This window comes from Moschus berezovskii, chromosome 7 (genome assembly GCF_049115385.1).
Source record: "Moschus berezovskii isolate FMDL1 chromosome 7, NW_MosBer_1.0, whole genome shotgun sequence".
Classification (NCBI taxonomy): domain Eukaryota; kingdom Metazoa; phylum Chordata; class Mammalia; order Artiodactyla; family Moschidae; genus Moschus; species Moschus berezovskii.
The window spans coordinates 70715767-70741035 of NC_142466.1; the positions used below are offsets into that span (position 1 = coordinate 70715767).

General features: G+C 49.4%; 1 protein-coding gene and 1 long non-coding RNA gene across 3 annotated transcripts in view; one reads left to right on the forward strand and one right to left on the reverse strand.

The window, feature by feature from the left end:
- The window catches only part of LOC129556854 (uncharacterized), a 72565-nt gene that overhangs the window by 31760 nt on the left and 15536 nt on the right, over positions 1-25269 (forward strand). Inside the window, exon 3 of the long non-coding RNA XR_016037855.1 lies at positions 14695-14814. This is a non-coding gene — a long non-coding RNA (uncharacterized LOC129556854). The remainder of the gene's footprint in view (positions 1-14694; positions 14815-25269) is intronic.
- The window catches only part of GABBR2 (gamma-aminobutyric acid type B receptor subunit 2), a 379938-nt gene that overhangs the window by 8553 nt on the left and 346116 nt on the right, over positions 1-25269 (reverse strand). For both annotated transcript variants that reach the window (XM_055427123.2, XM_055427124.2), the window contains exons 14-16: positions 5063-5173; positions 2165-2389; positions 182-364 (exon numbers count right to left, since the gene is read on the reverse strand). In XM_055427123.2, coding sequence (XP_055283098.1) covers positions 182-364; positions 2165-2389; positions 5063-5173 — 519 coding nt within the window. The remainder of the gene's footprint in view (positions 1-181; positions 365-2164; positions 2390-5062; positions 5174-25269) is intronic.

A 25269-nucleotide genomic window follows, 5' to 3' on the forward strand; every position in this document is an offset into this window, starting at 1 on the left:
CTAGTTATGTTCCCCCAGTTCTTGTTGCAGCCATAGTGACAGGAGATGGGGCTGCACCATCATGGTGTGGTGATGCTCTGAGGGGATGTGGTGGGAAGTGGCAGCCCGGAGAGTTCCTGCACAAGGCAGAAGGGCTCAAGTGGGAGGATGGGGCCCTGATGACCAGCCCTGTGGGAGGTACCTCTGTTATCTTCATTCGTAGGCGATGGTTTTCTGACTGCAGGCCCTCTAGGCGGGATGTGCTTGCTTGGTTCACGCTGGTGACTGAGGTGGAGGTTTTAGAATCTTCTTTCTTCTGATTCTGAGTGAACTGGAATCGTCTGTTCTGAGTTGCTGCGTCTGGGTTTGTTCTCAGAGTGATGAGCTGAAAAGACAAAGGAGGGCTGAAAAGAGGACTCTGGGGTCCATACTTTCCCCGTGTCCATCCAGCTGCTTCCAGGGGTCCTGTGCTTTAGGCAACATGGGACCCTGGGAACTACACAGTCTGGGAGTCTGAAGCCAGGCTCAGGCTTTCTCTGCCCTTTTGTTTTATGTGTGCCCTTGGGCAGGCCCTTCCTCTTGCTAACTCTTGGGTTTTTTCCTTGCTCCTAGATGTCTGGTCTCCTGACCCTGATTCCATGAGAATCCCAGCCATCCTGCAGAGCCCACCCAATGCCCCTTAGCCTCACTCCAACTGAGCCTCATTCCGCCTTAGACGTTACTCGACACAGAAAATAAAAACAGTTGTAGGCAACAGCTGTGAAGACAATGTGCAAGCTTGTGCTTGTTAGAACCATGGCCACAGCCTCTGTTCACCAGGACCTTATGGTTCAGAGGCAAGGAGTAGGGATGGAGAAGGGATCTTCACTAGGCCAGAGTGCTCACCATGCTGCTCTGGGCCTGGGCTCGGATCCATGAAGGGTCTGTGGGAGGATGGTGACGATAAAGGAAGTCTAGGGAGAAGGAATGGCATATGCAAACACAGGGAGGCCTGGGGCTAAGGGTGCTTATAGAGAAGGGCAGCTGTATGGTGGACAGAGTTCTTTGGGAGAGACAAGGAGATCCGATGGTCCTGGAAGGCAGTCCCGTGCTGGGGACTTGATCCTGGAGCCAGGAATGCAGTGAAGAGCTATAGAAGGTGAAAAAGCAGAGTGACCCGATAAGAACTGGGCTTGGAATCATCTGCCATCTTCTACAGGGTGGAGAGGAAGTCACAGTGCAGGCAAAGAAGCTGTGGTGTTAACCTGGAGCCTGGGAAGGTGTTGACAGCTAAAGGAAGGAGTGTATGCCAGAGGCGTTCTAGAACAGAGCTGACACTGCCTATGCCCAGGAGGCTGCAGGAGCTGTGGGACCCCCAGTGGTCTCTCTCCCCCTTTTCTAAGGCAGATACTCCCTAACTTGGGTCAATGGCTTCTCAACTGTTTCTGTTTCCTGCTCCTCCTTTTATTCTTGAAGGTCAGGTTTCCCTCTACACAGATCAGCCTAGTGTAGGGGTCAAGGCCTCTGGTTCACCTGCCCACTGCTGGATAGGATAATGTTTAGAAAATATCTCTCGGGTCAGCCCTTCAGATGAATGAAAAAAATAAGTGGTTATTAAAAATGGTTACTCCTTTTGATCCACTAGCACTACTTCTGTGACTCCACCTTAAGGTTATAATTAGAAATAAGGAAAATGTATTATGTAGAAAAAAAAAGTTTGTTTATAATATAAAAATCTGGAAGAAACTGTAATACTTACCAATAAGGAATCAAGTGGATGAGTAAATTACAGAACTTGCCCTCAATTATGATTATAAAATGTGGGACAGTACAAAGGGCAGAAGTTAAAAAGGCAAACTACAAAGTGTACGATAATTGTAGCTATATCTGAAAAAGCGTCACTGCGTAAATCATTTAAAAAAAAAAAAAGACTGTTAATCAGAAATACTAACAGTAAAAAAACCAAACCATAATATTAACAGTGATTATTTTTGGGCAGCAGGACTATGTAAGATTTCTGAAAAATCTCGTTTTGCTTTTCTGCATTTTCCAGACTTTCTAATATGTGAATTATGGTCATTATTATTATTTTTTTAAGTGCATAAAACTTTCAGAAAGTGGAAGAGACATAGCAATCCCCTTGTGACCGAGCCAGAGGCCAGATGCCAGGGTGTTGAGGGTGGGGGCTGTCAGCGGCCACCCATACCTTTGGCACAAACACCAGGCAGAGGGTGATGGTGCTGCAGAAGATGATGACCAGGGCCACAATGCAGAACTGCACGTTTGGCTGGTCCCGGGTCAGGAAGGAGACAGCCGCCCCAATGATGCACATGATCCCCACGTTGTAGACGCTCATCCCGATGTACTTGCTGTCATTGAGCGCAGGGATGCTGACATTTCGGGTCTCCCAAGCTAAGAAACAACCGAACAACTGCAACAGTGAACAGAGAAGGGAGACGGTTGTTAGCAAGTGGCGGCATACACGCCTGCTCTGAGAAGCTACCGAACTGAGGGTTTTTCTGTTACTCCTGCCTATGCTGAAGTGAGGACCAGCAGGGAGGGAGGCTGGGGGATTGCCGCTGGCCAGGTCTTCTGTATATCACAGTCTGTCCCCACTTGTGGCCCTGGGTTGAGTCCTGCCTAGGAAATGCAGAGTGGGGTGTTACACTGTCTGTTCTCCTTTACTTCCACCACTGGTTTACACACCGATTCACAGGAGGCCACAGTGGGAAGGAATTTCAGACACAGTCTCAACCACATCCCCTCCCTTTACAGAGAGCCGGAAGACCCAGAAAGGAGGATGGGACTTGGCCAAGGCCACAGAGCAGTATGGTGACAAAAGTGGACCGTGTCTCTAGACATTCAGGCTAGTCTTTTTTCTGTTAAACCAGGCAGAACTCATGTGTCTAGGACTTCTATTATCCTCCAATGCACCTAGCCACCCAGAGTAGTGAGACTCCATTTCCTAGCTGTCCTTGAAGCTAGGTATGGCATATGACTGGATTCAAGACAGGGCCATGTAGGTAGAAGTGGTGTGTATCTGGGAAGTGTCTTCAGAGGAGAAGGCTGTTCCTCTTCCACCTTCTTCGTAGATGGAGTGGAATGTGATGGCAGGAGCTTGAGCAGTCATCTTAGACCATAAAGTCATCTTAGACCATATGACTATATGATGAAGGTGAGGGAGACAAGATCCAAAGGGCTCAGATTCTAGGAGCCTCCACACCAGCCCTTTTGCTTATCTGAGAGGGAAATTATCTATTCTTAAACCACTATTATTGTGAGTTCTCTATCACTTGCGGTTCTGAAAAGTGAAAGTGTTAGTCACTGAGTTGTGTCTGACTCTCTGTGACCCCATGGACTGTAGCCTTCCAGCCTTCTTTGTCCATGGGATTCTCCAGGCAAGAATACTGGGGTGGGTTGCCATTCGCTTCTCCAGGGGATCTTCCCAATCCAGGGATCAAACCTGGGTCTCCTGCATTGCAGGCAGATTCTTTACCACTTGAGCCACCAGGGAAGCCCTCACTTAAAGCTCTATTCCTGACATTTCCAACAGAAACGAACAAGGTAGAAGTCAAATGTTATCTGAAGTAGGATGTACTCTGAAGTACGCTCATCCCAATGTACTTGCTTTCATTGAGCACGGGGATGCTGATGTTTCAGGTCTCCCAAGCTGAGAAACAACCAAACAACTAGAACAGTGAACAGAAAGGAGAGATGGTCGAGGGTTTAGCCTTCCCTCTGAGGGTTGTCTGAGGGGAGGGCAGGTTGCAGAGAAAGTGCAGATGGGGTGCTGGGCAGAATGGTGGTGTGGGTTGGAGAGCTGACCACAGCTGTTGAATGGTGCAGGGGCCTCGGCTGGGGTCCAGCCCCTCTAGGAGGCCATCCTACAAAGGGTTCCTTTCCCTCTGGCTTTATCACTGAAGAAGTTTGGGCATCCAACAGCTGCATGAACCAGTTAACATCATCCCAAGGGCCTACACTGTCTCACAGGGCTTCTATCCAGATGAAATGAGGATGGATGTGAAAGCATTTCATAAACTGTTACATCCATTATAAGTTAATAATTATTTTGAAATTTGTATTTTTACAACCATAGTTGTTTTCCTCTCCTCTAGGTGTGTTATCTTACAGACTGTTTAATCATTATTTTTAATTCCAATCAGAATTGGGAACAGAAGCCCAGGAAGCAGATACTGAGAGAGGGAAGGAAACCACACTGCTGAAAGCCTGCTTCATTCTGGTTCCTTCAATCCTACAGCTGGGTATGGGTGTCTGCATCCTAGAGGGGAGGAAGCAGAGGCCGGGCAAGTCCACAGACCTGCCTGGGTTCTTTTGGCAATGTGCAGCAGCGCTGGATGGGTGCCAGGATGCCTGCTCTCTGACAAGGTGTCTGGGTACCTCCTCTCTGCCAGAGGCAGACGGTGGCTTCACTTTCCTATGGAAGGGTCTGAGGGTGCAGTGGCCAGTGTCCTGACCCTGAAGGTATTTAGGTGCCAGGCATGTTTTGCACAGGATGTGGAGAGAAGATTCAAGGGTCAACCCAGGATACTGTCGGGTGGAACTGCCCTTTCAAGTCCTTCCCAACCTTGAAATTCGACAGTCGTGTGAGGTGGGCTTGGTATGTGATCTTTGTATAACAGATGAATGGAGTGGAGAGAATATTGGGCTTGGAGGTTACCAGGTGGCCACCAGCAAACGCTAAAACTTGTCTGAGTCTTTCTGCATCTGCAAATGGAGATGATTCCACCCACCTCCCACAGGATATGAATATGCACTGGATGTCAACAGACTGCTGTCAGGGAGCAGGACAGTGGCAGCTGGGAGGCACACGCACAGGTTTGGGGGTTATTCTGCCACTTACCAGCTCAGTGACCTTGGGCAAACCAAGCCTCAATGTCCTCATCAGTGAAATGGGGATATTATTTGTACCTATCTTATACGGTTGCTGTGGGATTGAAATGGTACGTGCCGGGCACTGAGAGTGGCAAAGAGCAAGTGCTTAGTCCTGGGGGTTCTGTTCACTTTTACGTTGATGGAGGCCCCTAGGAGAGGGAGCCCTGCCAGAGAAGGATCTCCCCTACTGTGCCTGTAGCTCTGCACCTACCATGAGAAGCCCCTTATAGGCATAGACGATGCCAAGCCAGATGGTCATGTGGCTGTTCTCACAGTGCTCCAGGAGAGGCCGGATGGAGATGTCCCGTCCTGCTGGATCCGGCTGTGTGAAGAGGAAACAGAAACCCAGGGATGGCACTGGACACCCTCCTAACAGCCAGGTCCCTGTTTCATAGCCCATTTCCATCCCGTGAGCCGCAGCCAGTACCACCATCCAGGAGGCCTTCTGAACCCCATCTCTTGTGTTCCATGGGGCTCAGTCCTCAACCAGCATTGACTGCTTTCTGTTTGTTGGTTGTGATCAGCTCTAAACTTCAGTTATCTGAGTTTTTATGCCTTTCCAACTTGAATCAGAGCGACGAGAGTAGGGACTGGGTCACTTCTGTCCCCACAGAGCATAGCACAAGACCTGGCCCAGAGCAGGCATCCACCCATAACATTTGTTAAAAGAGTGAAAGCAAGAATGAGGCACAAAGTCAGGCCAGGAGGCTTCAGGTTTCTTTGGAATTAACTTGGGTAGTTGGAAATATAGTATCTGGTGGCTAGACCAAGAATGGGGCCTGCCAACCCCCTTGAAGGAGATCTTGCCCACCACCTCCATGGAGGAAGCAGTGGTAGCAGCCATGTTATGTACCACATGACGCACTCTGGGCCAGAGCTGATTCTACAAGGGGTAGACCCCTGAACTCAGGCAGCCAATCCAGAGGCTTGTCAGAGACCTATGCACTTTCCTAGTGCAAAGTGCTCTGCCTCAGAGGGGTGGTAGAGAGGATTCAACCCAAGCGTCCTTCTCTGAGGAAAGTGAACTGAGAAACTCCAGGAGAGAATCAGCCAGATGGTGGTAAGAGGAGAAAAATACAACCAGAGAATGAAAAAATATAAACTGCACATATATTTTTAGTGAGCCATTTGAGAGTTAAGTTTCAGACATCATGGCCCTTCTTCATCCCTAAATAGCATGTATTTCCTAAGAACAAAAAGCTTCTCTTATATAACCACAGATACCTACCAAATTCAGGAAATGTAATATTGATACAGTATATTGTCTAATATACTACCTACTTTTTAATTTTGCTGGATGGTCCAGTAATGTCCTTTTAGGACCCAGTCAAGGACCATGTGTTACATTTACTTATTGTGTCTGTAGTCAGCTTTGGAACCAGCCCTTTCTCCTTCAATCTTAAGACCTCAGGAAGCCTAAAAATAAACCCACATACAACTACAATCAACTAATCTTTGACAAAGGAGGCAAAAATATAAAATAGGAGAAGACAGTATTCAGCAGCAGTGCTGGGAAGGTTCAGGTCAGTTCAGTTCAGTTGCTCAGTCGTGTCCGACTCTTTGCTGGGAAGGTTAACTATGTAAAACAATCAAGTTAGAACACACCCTCACACCATGCACACAAAAAACCCAAAATGGCTTAAGACCTAAACATAAGATATGACATCATAAAACTCAAAGCAAGCATAGGCAAATCATTCTCTGACATAAATTGTATCAATGTTTTCTTAGTCTCTCAAGGCAGTAGAAATGAAAACAAAAACAAATAGGACCTAGTTAAGCTTAAAAACTTTTGCACAGCCAAAGAAGCTATTTTTTTTTAAAAAGCCAGGAAATTCTGTGGAGATCCAGTGGTTAAGACTCTGCACTTCCACTGCAGGATGCACAGGTTTGATCCTTGGTTAAGATCCTGCATGCTATGTGGTGCAGGCCAAAACCCAAAGAAGCAACAACAAAAACCCCAAAACAGTCTGTGGAATGGACAGAAATACCCGCAAATGAGGCTACCAACAAGGACTTAATATCCAAAATATATAAACAGCTCACACATACAATTCAAAAACAACAACGAAAAACCTCTAAACTGAATCAAAAAATGGGTAGAAGACCTTAATAGACATTTCTCCAAAGACGACATATAGATGGCCAACAGGCACACGAAAAGATGCCCAACATCACTGATTATTAGAGAAATGCAAATCAGAACTACAATGCGGTACCACCTTATACTGATCAGTATGACCATCATTAAAAAGTCTACAAATAACAAATGCTGGAGAGAGTGCAGAGAAACGGGAACCTTCCTACACTGCTGGCGGGAATGTGAGCTGGTGCAGCCATTATGGAAAACGGTATGCTAGTTCCTCAGAAAATTAAAAATAGAATTACTATATGATCCAGCAGTCCCACTCCTGAGCATCAGTTCAGTTCAGTTCAGTCGCTCAGTCGTGTCCGACTCTTCGCGACCCCATGAATCACAGCACACCAGGCCTCCCTGTCCATGACCAACTCCCGGAGTTCACTCAAACTCATGTCCATCGAGTTGGTGATGCCATCCAGCCATCTCAGTCTCTGTCGTCCCCATCTCCTCCTGCCCCCAATCCCTCCCAGCATCAGACTTTTCCAGTGAGTCAACTCCTGAGCATACACCTGGACAAAACTATAATTCAAAAAGATACATGCACTCTTATATTCACAGCAGCACTATTTACAATAGCCAAGACATGGAAACAACCTAAATGTCCAATGATGGATGACTGGATAAAGAAGATACATATATACAGTGGAGTACTACTCATAAAAAAGAAGGGAATAATGCAGCAACATGGATGCAACTAGAAATTATCATTCTTGGTGAAATAAGTCAGAACGAGAAAGACAAGTACCATACAATATCACTTGCATGTGGTATCTAAAATATGGCACAAATGAATGTGTCTACAAAAGACACACAGACACAGAGACCAGACTTACGGTTGCCAAGGAGGAGGGTAAGGGGGAGAGGGATGGATGGGGAGTTTGGGGCTGGGAGATGCAAACTTAAATTTAGAATGGATAAACAAGGTCTTATTGTATAGCACAGAGAAGTATATTCCAATCTCCTAGGATAAACCATAATGGAAAAGAATATTTAAAAAGTATGCATATAACTGAGTCACTTCACTGTACAACAGAGATTGGCACAGCACTGTAAATAAACTATACTTCAATATAAAAAAGACCTCAGCCCACGTCAGTCTTTCATGTCATTGGCATTTCTGAAGATTCTAGGTTATTTTGTAGAATGTCCTTCCATTTGGGTTTGTCTGAATGTGCTTTCATGACCAAATTCTGGTTATACATTCTTGGCAGGAATCCTAGGTAAGTGATGTTCTCATCTCCTCGGTGTTTCACGTCAGGGTCACTTTATGACACTTTGTCCCATTATTGGTGATGTTTGTGAACATTTGGTTGAGATGATGTCTACCAGATCTCTCCACTTCAGAGGTCCCTATTTCCCCCTTGTAATTAATAAGTCATCTGTGGGAGATACTTTGAGACTGTGTGAGTATCCTGTTCCCCCATAAACATTAACTCAGTGGTTGCAGCTTCCATTCATGATTCCTATTTTGAGTCATATTACTTTGGTGGCTGCAAAATGGTGATTTTCTAACCATCATTCCATTTAAGTACATGGCAATATACTGTTAATAAGATATTTCCTTTCCTGCCACTCATTCATGTATATCAGTACAGGCTTACGATCCTTTTAGATTCAGTGTCTTATAATCCATTACTGTTGTTCATTTTGTTTGAAATTTTCCAGATCTGGCCAGTAGGAAACCCCTTCATGCTGCCTCCTGTGGGTTTTCAACATGTCCTCATCATTTTTTGGGAGCATGTTCCTACTTCTAGGCACAAGATGTTCCAGGCTCTCCTTGTATTCTCCTTGCTCTAGTCTTGGAATCAGCCATTTTCCTGAGGAGTTCTGGTTCTCTTTAGCAGAGAATAGTATCTAGAAACATATCTGGATACTTGGTGTGTTCACTGTTTGTGGGCTATCATTGCTTCTACACCGTTTGTCTGTCTGTCTGTCCATCCATCCACCCACCATCACTCTAGCTATCTCTTCATCATCTGTCTATAGGTATAAATAAAGCCCAATACCACTGCTTCTTGCTTACTCTCCCCTATTCCATATTTGCATTTTTATTCTCCCAAGTGAGATCCCTGGTTTCTAGCAACATCAAGATATTCACCCATTTTCTCGATTCTATAACAGACACAAAATAGTTTCAAAATTGCTCCATCCATACACTACCAATAACAAATTTACTATGCTGAAGATTTCCTTGTAAATTTGTTTGTCTGCAGCACAGATCCCACTGAGGGTATCTCATCAAAGAACTGTGTTCTGGATGTTGCCTTTTAAGGCCCATGATAAAGCCCCACTTCTGAGGGTGAAAAGTAGGCACCTCCCAGGGTCAGTCACAAGGAAGAAGGGACATGTTGGTGGGGTCCAGGGATGGGAAAGGTTTTGCTCAAGTGGGGGATGGAAACCCTATTTCTCTTAGCCCTGCTCACTAGATTTGACCTTCAAGGCATGCCATTGTCTGGGTACCTGGGGAAAGATGATGCTCCCTCATGGATGCAGGAAGAGCTGGGAGGGATGGGGCCAGTGGACTCAGGCCACTTTATAAGTAGATCATCCAGTGGCATGCTCTCAGGACGATTCCCCTTTCATTGTCCCAAGCCACAGAAAGCCTCAGTTTAGCCTCTGCAGTGGTGGCCATGGGGAAACACCCCAGGGTAAGGTGGTCCTTGGGACCACAGTCAGAGATGCTAGGTCTAGAGATTTCCTCTCCACTGCTACCGACCCAGATTCTAAGAGTGGCGGGGGTTTCTTGATGTCCTTTCAGTGTTTAATTGAGGAGACTGGGAAAGGACTTGGCCCCAAGGTCAGCAGTGACCTAGTGGTACAAGTGGGTTTGCTCCAAGGTCTGACGACTAAGCAGACCTCAGAATGCAGCAGCACAGGCCCCCTGCAATCTTGCGTGAACAGCAAGCCCAGTAATGATGGTTGTGTCTACAATGCAAGGTGATCATTTATGATGAACCCTTAGATTCTGGGTAGAAAGGACAGATTCTGTCATACTCCATTGTTCAATGTAATGAACAGTCAATTCATGGGAAGCTGACAATGACTGCTTGGCTTATATACCCCCACGGACAGAGCCCCTTCCTCCCACTCTTGGTGAGATGGCTGCACAGGTTTTTTTTCTTTTTTTTTTATTGAACCTTCTCCTATACCTCCCACTACTGATATCAAACTCTCTCCTGTGTCTGTATGCTCTTCCTCAGGAGGACAAGATCTAAAGTGAAGCATATATCGCCTCTCTCCACAACTTGGCCTGGTCCTCCTAAACTGCTTGAGTTTACCTTTGATCGGGAAACCTAGAACTGAGCTCAACACTTCAGGTGGTACTAAGCACCCTTGCTCCAGATCTCCTTGGCTTTCCAAATAACTGCCTACCATTGGTGATTCACATGTTCCTATGGTTAGGACTCCCTAGGTGGAGACTTCCCTAGTAGTCCAGTGGCGCAGGCTCCATGCTCTACTCCATCTCCCAGCAAGCAGGCACTGACGCAGAAATAAGCCACATGTATCTGCTGGTCATCAGAGTCTCTCTCACACAGCCCCATGTCTGTGCACACTGGTCATAGATCAGTGATCTGGGGTGGTTTATGAGTGATGAAGTTTATGTACTCATGGGGTTGGAGGACAGGGAGCCTGAATACAAAGTCAAATGAGCCCTGCATTGAGTCTCAGAGCAAACTGTAAGAGCCATGCCCTTTCTTGTATGATCCATCCTGACAGTGCCTGGGGCTGGAGTTCAGAATGCTCTGAGCAGTCACACAGACATTCTTGACCAGGCAACAGTAGAAGGCAGGGAACCTGGGCCACTACCCGAGCGCTTGCTTGGTGTCATTGTCGTGCACCAAAGCGCCACTAGAGGGCGCCAAAGAACCGTGTGGAGGGTCCGCCCGGCAGCTGAGGATCACCCTCTGCTGGACATAGAGAGCTACTTCTGAGGCTCCGTGGGGCCACAAGTGGAGTAGCATCCTGTGCTATTCGAGAAGGCACTCAACTGGCCTTAAATGAGGCCAGACTTCAGGCACATGGAGGAGCTAACCCTCTATCCCCACCCCCCCTACTTTGGGGCAGTGGGTGAAGCAGAATTGGGGGGAATATGATAGGATACTGGGGAAGGAGGGGTCAGAGGGCCCAGGCTGTACCTGACCATGGCACTCCCCCTGCTTCTAGTGGGCTGGCCATGTAGGCCAGCACCAGGGAGCACAGGGCATTGACCCCTGGGATCTGATGTCAGGGCCTGAGCCAGGATTTCAGGCCCACTTCTCTGTACAGCTGTGGACTGTATTATTTCCACTGGCCTAAGACTGTTTCCCTTTCCCCAGATGATTGCCCTACAGGAACTTTCAGCTTGCTTTTTCCTCTTTTTTATTTTCCTTCCTTCCTTGTTGTTCTCCTGGGTAATTTCCTAAGTAATCATTTATTCATTCATTGCATAACTGTTAAGTACTACACTGCCATCTTCCAGGTAACTGTTTTGGGCATGGGGAAGGCAGGACTGATGAGAGCAGTGTCTTCAGGGGGCTTCCATTCTAGTAAGATCGGGACGGTTTTATGAGAGATGACCTCAGAGGGGAATGGGCTGGCCTCAGCCAGTAATAGCCACCCTAACACCAAAGAGCTGCCTTGTCATGAGTGACAAGTGTGCTAGTTGTGAACCTGTGAGCTCTACACATGTTATATTGTTGAAGGTGCGTAAGAACCTAACAAGGTGTTAACCCCATTTTCCATGAGGAAACGTGCACCAAGAGGTGAAGAAACTTGCCCTAAACCTCCAGCTATTAAGTGTCAGAGCTGAGATTCAAACCCAGGTTTGTCTGATTCCCAAACCAATGTTTGTTCTTTCCTCTCTGTGTGCATCCCCTGACCGGCTCTCCCTCATATTTCAAGGAGACAGTGGCTCTAAACCTGTTCTCTGGACTGTGAGGTTCTGCTCAGGGAGAAATGGCTTAATTGCTCAACATTCAACAGGGGCCTTCCCTGAAGCCCCCGGAGCTCTGGGAAGGCTGTGCTTTGGTGCTGCGGGAAATCAAGCTGATAAAATGCTCCTTCTGCCTGACAGGGTGCAGTGCCCAGCAGAGCAGCCACGCCTGTCTGTGATGGCCGGAGGCTGCACGTGCTCACACCTGACTCTTGGTCCGGCCGCTGCTCAGCAGGAGGCAGGCAGACGCTGCCCGGGAAAGCCTCCCCCATCTGTGCAGTGAAAGGAGAGCAGCTGGCCTGAGAGTCCCTCTGCATGATGCAATTATTCACAATGTAGGTCAGTGGCCCCTACAAACATCCGGCTTTGTCAGGCTGCACAAGTGGACCAGCGAGGATCTGAGCATGGCTTGAAACCTTGAGGCCTGAAAGGTCAAAGGGCTGGGTCCTGCTATATAGACTCACTGGGTGACCTTGGGAAAGTCCTCGCCTTTTGCTTGACCTCAGTTTCCCATCTGCGAATGAGCCCAGGGGTTAATGTACAGCATAGTTGATGTAAGCCTGAGTACCTGAGAGATGACTCTATTTGTCTTATATCTCAGAAGTGTATTTGTCCTACATCCACTCGTTCAGAATCGACTTGGCCAGCAGTTCTCCTGTGCCTGCTGTATACCGCGCACTGTGCTGGATGCCGGGGTCTGGCTGTACAAGGATGCTTGCCTTCTTGGAGCGTGCATCCTGGGGAGAGCACAGCAGTGTGACGAACCACAGGGCACAGGTACAAGTAGAGGGGTGAGGGGTGTTCCTAAAGAGAACCACAGGCTCTGATGGCTACTAGCCAGAGGACCCACTTCAGATCAGGTTGTCAGGGAAGGCTCTTCTGGAGTGGCGACATTTAGTCTGAGACCTGAATGGTGGAAAGACCAGCAAGTGAAACCCTCGGGGGAGAGCATTCCTGGGAAAGGGAACAGCAAGGTAGCAAGACCTGAAATGGCAAAGACTTTGGCATGCTTTAGGAACCAAAAAGAGGCTGGTGTGACTGGAGTGTAATAAGTGAGGGGCCAGCACTGCTCCTCACTCCTTATATAATGTACACACAAACCACCCCAGGGGCTTGTTAAGGTGCAGACAGCTCAGTAGGTCTGGGCGGGGCGAATCTCAGTAGTTCCCAGGAATGCTTGATGCTGCTGGTCCAGGACTGGCCTTTGGGCAGCAAGGCCTCAAAGGATCTTAAGCAACAGGATGACATCTGGTCCTCAGCTTAGCAGGCCTGTGGTTAAGGATGCAAACTCCTTGAAAGGGAACCCTCCTACACTGTTGGTGGGAATGTGAGTGGGTGCAGCCACTGTGGAGAACAGTGTGGAGGCTCCTTAGAAAACTAAAAACAGAATTACCATATGATCCAGCAATCCCTCTCCTGTCCTGATACCCAGACAAAGTATAATTCAAAAAGATACTTGCACCCCTATGATCATGGCAGCACTATTCACAATAGTCAAGACATGGAACCACCTAAATGCCCACTGGCAGATGAATGGATAAAGAAGAATGTGGTGCGTATATATACAATGAGTACTATTCAGCCATAAAAAAGGAAACAATGCCATTTGCACCAACATGGATGCAACTAGAGATTATCATACCAAGCGAAGTGAGTCAGCAAGACAAGTGACACCCGATATCACTTACACGTAGAATCTAAAATACGGCACAAAGGTTCCCATCTATGGAACAGAGAAACAGACGGACAGAGAGGACAGACAGGTGGTTGCCATGGGCGGAGGGGGTTGATGGAAGGATTGAGTGGGAGGTTTGGGTTAGCAGATATAAGCTTTAATATATAGGATGGATAAACAACAGGGCCCTGCTGTATAGCACAGGGAACTATATTCAGTATCCTATGATAAACCACAATGGAAAAGAATATATAAAAATGTATATATACATGTAACCAAATCACTTTGCTGCCAGCAGTAATTAACATTGTAAATCAAATACAATTCAATGGAAAAAAAAGTGCAGAATCCTTTTGTCACTCACACGCCTCTGACACAGAGTGACAGCTAAGCACAAGGGCAGACTTGTCATTGCATGTCTGTGTGTTCAGACCCTGGGTAGGGAGGGTGAGGAGCCTGGTGGGGGGGGATGAAGGGTGCCATGTGCGTTCCCTGTGATTGTGGGGCCCTTGGCTCTGGTTTCAGACCCTTCAGGCTGCTACTGCTGTAGGTAGCTCAGCTTCCCAAGCCCCACCTGGCTAGAGTTTCTTTAAAGGAGGGGGTTCCTTCCACCTTTTGACCAGCTCCCAGAAGCTGGCTTTTTGTCTCTTTTTTAAATTTTAATTTCAAAGCCGATTTTTGAAGTATATGGTAAAATTGGTAGGTTTCTCTGCTGGAGGCATGTGTATAAATACGAGTTTGAGTGTGTGTGGCAGGGAGAGGTGGGAGCATGTCTGTTTTGGGGCTGCATTTCGGTCCTGAGATGCTTCTCTTGTCCTGGGAAGGCATGTGAGTCAGCACTGCCTCTTTTAGGGGAAGATTGTGGGGTGAGGCGGGGGTCCCAAGGAAGCCAAGGCAGCGAGAGGGGGGCCACTGGGCTCAGATCCCAAGTCCATCCCTTGCCAGCTGTGTGACTGTGAACACGTCTCTAAGCCTTTCTGAGCCATGATTTCCTCATCTGCAACCTCCCAGGTTTGGCACAGTGATCAGAAGTGGTAACTAGCATGTTTAGCAGGCTTTTGAAACTGGAAAGCCTGCTCCTTATGTGTAAACCATCATCATTATCTCCCACTGCAGAGAGCCACAGAGCGCTGGAGCCAGGAGGAAACTTCCAGACTTCTCTGGGGCTGGCTGCTTATCTCAACAGCAGCAGCCCCACATCTCCGAGGCAGCAAAGCTCTAAGCTGTCATTTCAAGGTAAGATTTTCTTTTTAGACTGTTTGATTATGAGTTTAGGTGGATTTCTTCAGAATCCCAGATCCAGAAGGGACCTGTGAGATCACCCACAAGGGTTTCTCTCTGGGGGCACTTCCGGCAATTATTTTCATGTGATTCTTTGTCATGAGGGACTGTCCTGTTCAGTGCAGGGCACTCAGAACCTCTGGTCTCTTGGCACTGACTGCCTAGAATGTTCTCTGGTCACCATGGTAGCCAACATCTCCCTCCCCAGGCTTCCTCACTTTTAAAACACTAAAGGGATTATGTTCTAGTCCAATTCTTCTTTTTATAGATGGAGAAACAGGCCCAGAAAAGGACTCCTAGCAAGTGGGTGACTGATTGGAGACACAGGTGCAGGACCTTGATCCCATGCCCTGTGCTGCACAGCCTCGTGGGCTGACCACCAGCCAGCATGTATTGTAATGTACCATTCCCAGGCGCCAGTCATGGCCAAGTCAGCCCCTGGAGCTGGCCTGAGGGCCAGCCTCTGGCTTTTGGACTTATGCAGTCTGCTGGTACTGTGCACCCTTGCTCAGGTGTGCCTGGGGCCCAGAGCGGCTCGCCCTGTCCTCACTGGCCCTACCCGCCTGGAGTCCTGCTTTGTAGAGGGGAGATGAAGTCGGGGAGGTGGCTGGGACCTGGCTGGGGAGCGTATGGAGCCTGGGCTCTGCATTGGAATGCCTGGTCCTGTTCAGAGAGGCATCCTGAGTCTGACCTTGGAATCTAGCAGGAAATTCTGTGGTGGAGTAAGGGTCATAGCTGAGGCGAGAATTATCTTGGGTAAGTTAAGGGCTGACAAGCACAATAATAGGCCCTATCGTTTCTAGCCCATCACAGCTCAAACACACATTCATATTAAGGTCTCTCTTTGATTCTGACCTCAGGAGCCAGGAACTTTATACCCATGTTACAGGTGAGGACACTGAGGCTCAAAGAAAACAAGAGACTTGCTTATGGTGACAGAGCAAGTCAGAGGCAAAGCCAAGCCAGACCTCTGTCCTGCAAAGCAAGTGGGGGCAGCTCAGCTTCTGTGGCTTGGTTCTGTTCCCCTTCCTGTGGATACAGGCCTGCAGGGGTGCCCCTGCTCTCTGTAGGCCTTTGTATGAGGCCTCTGGGGCAAGCTCAGAGCAGAAAAACTCCCAAATGTTGCTGCTGAACGCAAAGCCAAGAGGCACTTGATAGGGGTTGGGGGCTTCCACAAGGCACTCTGTAAACGGGTAATGGTACCGCTGCTCCGCTTTACTTCATGGCCTACAGTGCCCTCCCAGCACAGGGGTAGGGCGTCACACACTGTTCAGTGGGCCCGACCGTCGTGAGAGATCAGGGCCCAAACTGGCACTTCCCCAGAAGAAACGATGACCCACTGCTGAGGATAGGGAGGTGGCCCCGCACTCCTCAAGAAAGAGTCACCAGGGAATGGCTGGGCCCCGGGTGGGGAGCCTTCCTCAGCCCTAGAGCAGAGAGACACTCGTGTCCCTCAGGCAGTGTGCAGGGCTGCAGGTGTGTTGAACTTCACTTCTACAGCATTTAACATTTTCAGACTTCATGCTGCTGCTGCTGCTGCTAAGTCGCTTCAGTCGTGTCCAACTCTGTGCGACCCCATAGACAGCAGCCCACCAGGCTCCCCTGTCCCTGGGATTCTCCAGGCAAGAATACTGGTGTGGATTGTCATTTTCTTCTCCAATGCATGAAAGGGAAAAAAGTGAAAGTGAAGTCGCTCAGTCGTGTCCGACTCCTAGAGACCCCATGGACTGCAGCCTACCAGGCCCCTCCATCCATGGGATTTTCCAGGCAAGAGTACTGGAGTGGGTTGCCATTGCCTTCAGTATTTAAACCTCAGGTGATTCCACACAACACCCAGATTTCTGGCCTTTTTTGGAAATGAGAGACTCAGCAGCACAGGACCTGTCTGTGTGCGTGTCACTGCTCCTGAGCTGGGCCCATCTCCACCCTCCCATATCCTGGCCTGCACGGCTCACTATTCGTTACAGAATCAAACACTTGGAAGGGCTTATAATTCTAAGGGCATATTTGAAGCAAGTGTGACAGCTGTTCTTTCTTAAGTTGGTAAAAGAACTGGAGAGAGAGAGGTGGTTGAAAGCAGCTGATGTGGTGAGGACAGGTGGACTTCACTGTTGGAGAAATCACCACTGTCTTAGCAGCTGGAGGAGAATTCCCTTAGGGGGAGCAGCGACTTTGGTGGAAAGCGCTGGCTCTGGGAAGGTGAGTGCCACGGGCACCAAGTGTTCAGAGGAGGCCAGATGCCAAGAAAGAGATTGGCTTGTTCCTGGGAGAGAGGACTGCGCCACCACGTTCCTCCCCCACAGACTTGTGGAGCTTTAGGAAGTTCTACTAAAACGCAGGACGTGTTTGGTGGGTGAGAGAGGAACGCTGAGGAACCTGGCAGAAGGGCCTGAGACTTGTCCCGGGTTCTGTGGGATGAAAGAAAGATGGCATCCATGACCTAGGAGCCGGGCCGGGCCTACCAGAAAGCTGGGAAAGAGCCACAATCTCTGGTGGGCTTGGGATGTCCCTAGGCTTCCCCACCTTGGGGGTGGAGGCAGTTCTTCCCGCCTACCCTGGAATATGTGGAACTGTGGGTTAAGTGTTCCCATGATCACCTGGTTTGTGTGGAATCGGTGTTGAGTAGAAAGGTCTGCAGGCCCACTGTGAGCAGGCAAGCCCTTCCCCTCCGAGTGCCAGCACTTGGTGATTCTGCGGTGGCAACACCAGACAGGAAGCACACTGCCCGGCTTGGCGGCCTGGAATCTGGTGTGCGCCCATGTTCAAGAGGACTGGGATTCCTAGACCCTCATGCTCTAGCCTGCGGGGGCCCCCGTGTTTCCCAGGGGGCACATGAGGACCACGTGTGCCTGCATGCCCTCCATCCTGAGAGCACAGCCTGCTTCCGTGTGGTCCTGGGACCTGCCTGACCCACCACAGCGGGGTGTCTGGGCCTCGGCCAGGGGTGGGGGAGAGGGGCAGGGGAGAGTAGAACAATGAAAGGAGAGCAGACAGAAGAGAAGGGAACCCCGTGTCCCTCAGATGCTGGCGCGGTACAGCGAGACTCTGAAACGCTGTAATCTGAGCCCCGAGAAGGAACAACAAGAGCTTCATGAGGCAACAGCCACTCAATTTCTCCGTTGCACTGACTGATGAGTGATGAGAGCAGGACACCCTCCCCCACACTTCCTGCTCCCTGATGGCTTCTCTCCTGTGAGTTACTCTGCTGCTCTGCCCAGCCGGGTCCAAAGCTCCTTCCTGCTTTCTGCTTCTCAGGTGATCTGGCCTCTTTCTCTGGCCTCCAGTGGAGTTTTCTGAAAGGCTCCTTGTACCCCATCCACATTCCCTACCTCTTGCCCCGAGCAGGACTCCCCATGGATCCACACCTCCTCGTGGCCAAAGGCAGGGGACACTGTTCAGTCCTGACTCTCATTTCCAGGCCGGGTCCTCTCTGGGTTCTTTGCCCTCCTTGGCTCAGCTCCCTGCTCTCACGCCCTCCACCCCTTCTACTGAGCCTTTCCCAGCCTGAACTCGTCTCTTTCTCCCTCCGCCTTCATTCCTGTTCCTCCTGGGTTTGCTGGCTCTGAGAGCTGTCCCCACATCCGCCCCGGTCAGACCAGAACCTGGGTCACTTTCCAGGACCTCCCGACTCTCCTGTGCCGTTTACCTTCCCCGGTCTCCGCCTCCCCTGCCCCAGCTCCTCCTCTGTGCTGCTTCCAGAGTGATCTTCCCCATAAAGTTAATGCCACATTCAGAGAGCTTCAACGGCTCCTCAGACCTCAGCAAAGTCGCCCAGACCCTGAACCCAGCATGGTGACCCTCTGCGATCAGACCCGGCACGTCTGTCCAGCCCTGACTCCCGCCACCCAGCCTCATCCACGGCCCAGTCCCATAACCTCCCTCCCGGTCCTATGCTGCCCTTCCTTCACCCCATCCCTCCATCCCGGAAATCTTCCCAGGCCTTCCTACCCCAAGCCTGCCCCTCCAAGGCCCCTGTGCTTCCGGCCTCCCTTTGGGGAGGGCTGTGGCCTCGTGGTAGAGTGGACTCCTTCCTCCCTCCACCACTTGTACTTCCTGTCCTCTGACACGTGCTAACTACTTGCGGCGTGCCAGATTCTGGGCTAAGTCCCACTTCCTCTAAACTGTCACCACGGAAGTGAACGCCAGTACACCCCCCATTTTAGGGGGTGCTGGACGGGGCTCAGAGAGGCTGAACCATGGGCTCAGGATTAGACAGGCATTCAGTGACAGCTGAGACTCAAACCTGGGTCTGCCTAACTTCCCAAACCTTTGCTTTAGACGCCAATCCAGAGCTACCTATAGTGGTGCCTGCTACTGGTGTGCCAGTAATGGATTACAGACGTCCCAGGAAGGTGTTCTCATGTCTCGGGGTGCAGGGCTGGGGCCAAACATCTCCAGCCACAAGCAGACTGGGTCCCCCAGGTCCCATGAGAATCATGTATCACAGTGTGAAAAAGGATGGAAAACCCTGCCCTAAACTGGACTTTGGTGATGGACAGGGAGGCCTGGCATGCTGTGATTCACGGGGTTGCAAAGAGTCGGACACGACTGAGCGACTGAACTGAACTGAACTGAAACTGGACTTGGTCTTGGCCCTTAGTTGGCCCAAGGCAGTTCGCTCACGCTGTAATTTCAGCCTGGCCTGGGATACCTGCTGAAGCTTCCCTCCTACCTCCTCCCTCTAGGCCAGCACCCCCCAGGCCAAAGGATCTCCATGTGTGGGTAACTGTTCCTGGTCTGGGATAAGATCGGTGGCCCCAGAAGTGAATGGAGCTTCCAGGGGGTGCTGCCCAGCTCAGCCCTTGGCCAGAGAGGCCTCTCGCCTGCCCAGCCTTCAGACCTCCCAAGCTCAGACCTCAAGGCAGCTGAGTGTGGCCCTACTCAGCCCTGGCCTGGCCACACCCATGGCTTGTCTCTTGTCACTCTCTCACAGGGGTCTGCTGCTAGCTCAGGGCATGACCTGGCTGGTGGTTCATGGAGACTCTGCTGTCAAGTCAAGGCCAGCTTGGTGTGAACGGGGAGGTGACAGAACTAGGGTACAAAGATGCTCTAAACCAGGAGGCTGGAGCACTGGGATCCTGTACAGATCTACTCTACTCCACTGCTGCTGGGCACACCACTCAGGTTTATGCTTTTGAAGTGTCATTAGGTCTGCCTGACAGCGCTAGGAGTTTAGCTTCATTGCCATTTTGCATAGATCTTGAGCCCGGTAATAGACTTACTCACCCAAGGTCACACAGCAAGAAACCTGAGGAGCCGGCATTTGAGCCCAGGGTCCTCTGTTGTTTGTACACCTCCCTGGAAACTCTAGCTAATTCTGAGAGTCCCAGCTCCCAAAGGAAGGTGGCTGCCTGGACAAGCCTCCAGGGTTCCCTCTCCTGTATCTCAGAGTTTACAGTTCGCCAGTAGCTAAGGGCAGCCACCTGCCTTGCCCCTGCGTGAGGGTCTGGCCCGGGTCTGTCACATGCTCACTCCGAGCCCCAGCTTCTCCTTTGGGATGTGCTGGAGTCACCTGCTTTGCGCATTGTTCTGAGCATCGAGCAAGAGCATGAGATGACGGGCTACAAAGCAGAGACGCTCCCCCTTGGTAACACACGCAAGAACAATGCATCTGTTTCATTTGCCTGTTGCCATTCAAGGAAGCAAGTGTACTGGGGGCCCCAAAAGGCTGCAGAGATCGCTTCAGAATAGGAGGGAGTCCCTGGGCAGCAGCGTGTGCACGACCCTTCTCTCCTCTGCAGGGGCTCCTTTTCTGGGGCAGGTTCCTCTTCCCTGTCAGTGCTTTCTCCTCTGCACCAGTGTGGGGTTTCCAAGGTGAACAGGATGCTCCAGTTCTCTGTAACTATAAAGCTGTGCTCAGTGTGTCTTTCATACCCAAAAGCAACAAACAGAAGTCTTCTGAGGTCACGCTATTCTGGTTTGTAATCACACAACTTCTGACTCAGATACACTCAAGTGTCTTCTTTTGCCTCCTTTCCGTAGTGTGCAGTCCCTGCCAAAAACTTGTCCAACCTTTCTTTGCACAACTCTGGTGATGAGACACTCACTACCCTCTCCGGAACCCCGGTGAATTTCTGGATGGGGCAGACGGAAAGGTGAATGTTCTTCCTCATGCTGAACTGAAGCCTGTGTCCCCAGAAGTGCCCCCGCTGACCTTGGCTCTTCCCTCTGGGGCCCTGCAGGTCATGACTCCTCTCCTGGACCCGGGACAGCCCCTCTGAAGTGCAGTGACAGCGACAGTGTCCCTCTGAGCCTCCTCTGCCGGGTTGACATCAACACTTTCCACAGTTTTCTGTTCTTTGCCCATTCTGGCTGCTCTTCATCTTCTCACTGTCTCCACAGGGTCTGGGGCCCAGATAAGACACAAGACTCCAGGAGGATCTTAGAGAGTGAGACTGCTGTCCCCTCCCCACGCCTAGGGCCCGACTCCTCTGGGGCTGTCCCTTGAGCTAGCACTGGTTATTCTCAAGCCAAGCTACACCATGAAGCTTGACAGTCCATACTGTCAGTGTCCACATTTGGGGGACTGCTGGTGCTAGGAAGAGCCACACACACACACACCACAGCCCCGCCCCAGTGTTCCTTAGAGATCTACAGAACCATGGATCATGTGGAGCAGGACCCTGACAGTTTTCTCAGCTGTCCAGCAGAAATGTGCCAGTGGCCTCCCTGTCACCCCTCATGGCATTCCAGGGTCACCTTTTCCATGCAGGGTGTGCTGCCCAGTGTACCATTCCAAAAAATAGGCCACCAATGGCTACTTATAAGTGGAACTAATGATCTCACTGATAAATAGTTTAAAAGACTCAAACAAGAGGAGGAGTGGGCAGTCCAGAGGTGAGATGGACTTGGGGGAATAAGAATAGCAATGTAGATTTAAAGAAGGCTGATGTCATACATTTTTCCTATGAACTGACGAGTGTGATGTGGCTTTGGCACAGCACAAAGTAAGCATATGCTCACTTCTAACTCTGACTTAGTATTTTTCACATACATAATTCCGTGTGCCCCTCTAACACTCCAGTGTAAGGCAGGATAGGCAGTGTTAGCTCTATGTTACAGATGAGGAAACTGAGGCTCAGAGTGGGTAAGTGGACTGACCAAAGTGAATGAAGGAGTGGCAGAGGCGACAGCTCCCCAGATACCCCACCTGCAGGCCCACGGTCCTCAGCCCCTGTACGTTAGTGGGAGTCACATGACTAACTCTGGCTGGTGGGCAGTGGGCAGATGTGACATTTGACCCTGATGGGCTGAAGCACAGAAGAGCTGTTTGCAAGACCTGTGTGCTTCCCTGCGTTGGGGTTCAGATCGTGGAGCTGTCTTATGGGAGACGGTTGCTATGGAGACCACGCGGCTTCACAGGTGGACTTTGTAGGAGTGAGGAGTAGAGCTTTGTTGCACCCACCTGCTAAGATTTAGGGGTATCACTGTAGCCTCGCCCAGCCTATCGTGACTTATACGGAAGAGCAATTATTTATTCTTACGTTTCCGTGTGTCAGGCACTGTGCTAATAAGGACTTTGCACACATCCCCTCACACAATCCTTGAAGCTGTCCTGTGAGGAAAGGATTCGTGTTCCTCTCTACTATAGGGGAAACGGACACAGAGAAGCAGGGCCATTTGCCCAGGGCCACAGAGTCACGAAAGTGTGGGCTCGGAACCTGAATCTGGGTCTGTCTGACGGGAAAACCTCGATGAGCTCTGATGAGTTGCAGAAACAGATGCTATTGTGTCCCAGCACCCCGTAGGGCTAACTGCTTCCTTGGAAGATGGAAGACTACACAGGCTGCTTTTCTTATTCAGATTTTATGCCTGAGTAAAACCCTTGTGCTGTGATTTATGATAGCAACACTGATTTTCCAATTTCAAGACAACAATGCAACTTGAAATAAAACGGAAAGAAAACATTGAAACATTTGAAACCTTCACTTTAGATCCTTATTGCGTCTTGCTTGAACTGTTCCAGGCCTGCATCATTTTCTCCTCCTTTCTCCAGTCTCCCCTCATTCCAACTGACTGCCAGAGCCACCTTTGTAAAGCCAAATCTAAGCATGCCCTCTCCGATTCAGAACCCACAGAAAGGTTCCTGGTCCCTTCCACCAGTACTTCCTAAACTACATTCCTCATATATGTGATGTAAATATGCTACATCCTGTGAGTGGAAAAGGAGTTCCATGGCCAAAGGAGTTTTGGAAATGCTGATTTAAAATATTATTGGACTTCCCTGGTGGTCCACTGGTTAAGAATCCACCTGCCAATACAGGGGACATGGGTTTGATCCCTGGTCTGGGAAGGTACCACAGTCACAGAGCAACTAAATCTGTCCACCACAACTATAATATTGAAGCCCATGCACCCTAGAGCCTGTGCTCCACAGCAAGAGTAGCCACCGTAATGGGAAACCCACATACCTCAACTAGAGAAGCAGCAGCCCCTGTTTGCTGCCACTAGAGAAAGTCCATACACAGCAACAAAGAACCAGCACAGCCAAAAATAAATAAGTAAATTATTTATTATTGGGACTTTCCTAGCGGTCCAGTGGATAAGACTGTGCTCTCAAGACAGGGGCCCCAGGTTCAATCCCTGGTCAGGAAACCAAGATCCCACATACTGCAACTACTGAGCCCAAGAGCCCCGGTGAAGGCATATTACAGCCAATATAAATCGAAATTAATTAAGTATTTATTATTAAAAATTAAAGTTAAAAACTTCTGGTTAAAAATTGTAAACTGTAGGGCTTCACAGAGCCTTTAACATGCTAAAGCCCATTGTACTTTTCCGAAAGGCAGATTCATAATTTTTGACATTTCTTAGACTTTTGGACCATGAAATCTCCCCAGTCCCTTTCATTTGGGGGCACCTAACAGAATTAGGCAATGGCAAGCCACTCCAGTACTCTTGCCTAGAAAATCCCATGGATGGAGGAGCCTGGTAGGCTTCAGTCCATGGGGTCGCTAGAGTCAGACATGACTGAGTGACTTCACTTTCACTTTTCACTTTCACACATTGGAGAAGGAAATGGCAACCCACTCCAGTGTTCTTGCCTGGAGAATCCCAGGGACGGGGGAGCCTGGTGGGCTTCCGTCTATGGGGGTCACACAGAGCTGGACACGACTGAAGTGACTAAGCAGCAAGCAATAGAATTAGTATCCCAAGATGTATACTCAGGGAGGATGCTGGCTCTTGGGTAAAGTCTGGACTTCTCAGCTAACATTCAAGGCTTCCTGAGACCGGTTCCCAGGTCACTTCCCAGTCATCTCACAAACCTGTTCCTCCATCTACCCCAGGGTTCAACCCCTCTCACTCCTCCTCCTGGACACGTTACTACTTATCACTCAGTGTTAGGCTTGGGACTCTCTGAGCTGTGACCTGGAGAGGAAATGAGGATTGAGGAACAAAATCACAAACAACACAACAAAGCTTCCATTTGGGACAATGTTAAAAGCACCCGATCAGTGACGTGGCTGAGAAGAAAACAGGAATGATGACTGTGAGACTAATTGAAAGCCATGTGTTTACCGAGGCTCAAAGAATCCCTTTTAGAAGTGGGAACTGGGCCCGCATATGCCAATGAACAAGGCAGAATGGGTGCATGCTAGAAACAAAAAGCACCAAGACGTGCTGGGCAGAACCAAAGATACTGACGTAATTAATCAAGTAATTAACATGCACAGGAATGCAGATGCTGCCAGGAGGCTGATAAGAGAGGGTTATTAAAAAAGAATGAGCAATGTAGCAGGGAAGTGAAATTAAGTTTTGCATTTTTTTAATTATGGACCCCCAAAATACTCTATGAGTAATAAATAGGTCTTGATTTACTGCAAAAATACCAATAGGTTGGGGCCAGAATTTGCTGTTGACCCCCTCCCTGGCAAAATAAACTGACCTAGCAATCACTCAGCCAGTTTCTGAGAATATGGGGGGACCTGCACCCAGTGCTGTAGTTGAGAGTAAGGTGATTAAAGATGTCAGATCAGAGGCCAGAGTGCCTGACCTCTAGTCCCAATCCTGCCACTTAGAAATGCTGAAACCTTGCAGCAGCTATTCAGCCTCACTGTTGCCATCTGTAAAATGGGTCTAAACACAGGATCTCCTCATACAATTGAGGATTAAATATATGGATAGGAGTAAAGCCCTGCGACCAGCACCTGGCCCAAGTGAATGACTCAGAGTTAGTGGTTGCTGTTAATCACCCCATCTCCACCACCCTGCAGCAATCTAGACAACAAGAAGTTCAAATGTTTCAAAGGATTCACTAAGAAGATCAGAGCAAACTCATGTTCCCTCCTCATTTCTCCTGTCTGGTTCCCAGAGCATTCAGGGGATGGGCAGGAAAGAAAACAGGCACACGAGGACAGGTATAAACTGGTAGCTTACCCCAGTCACCTCTCTGGCTTTGGGACTTTGGGT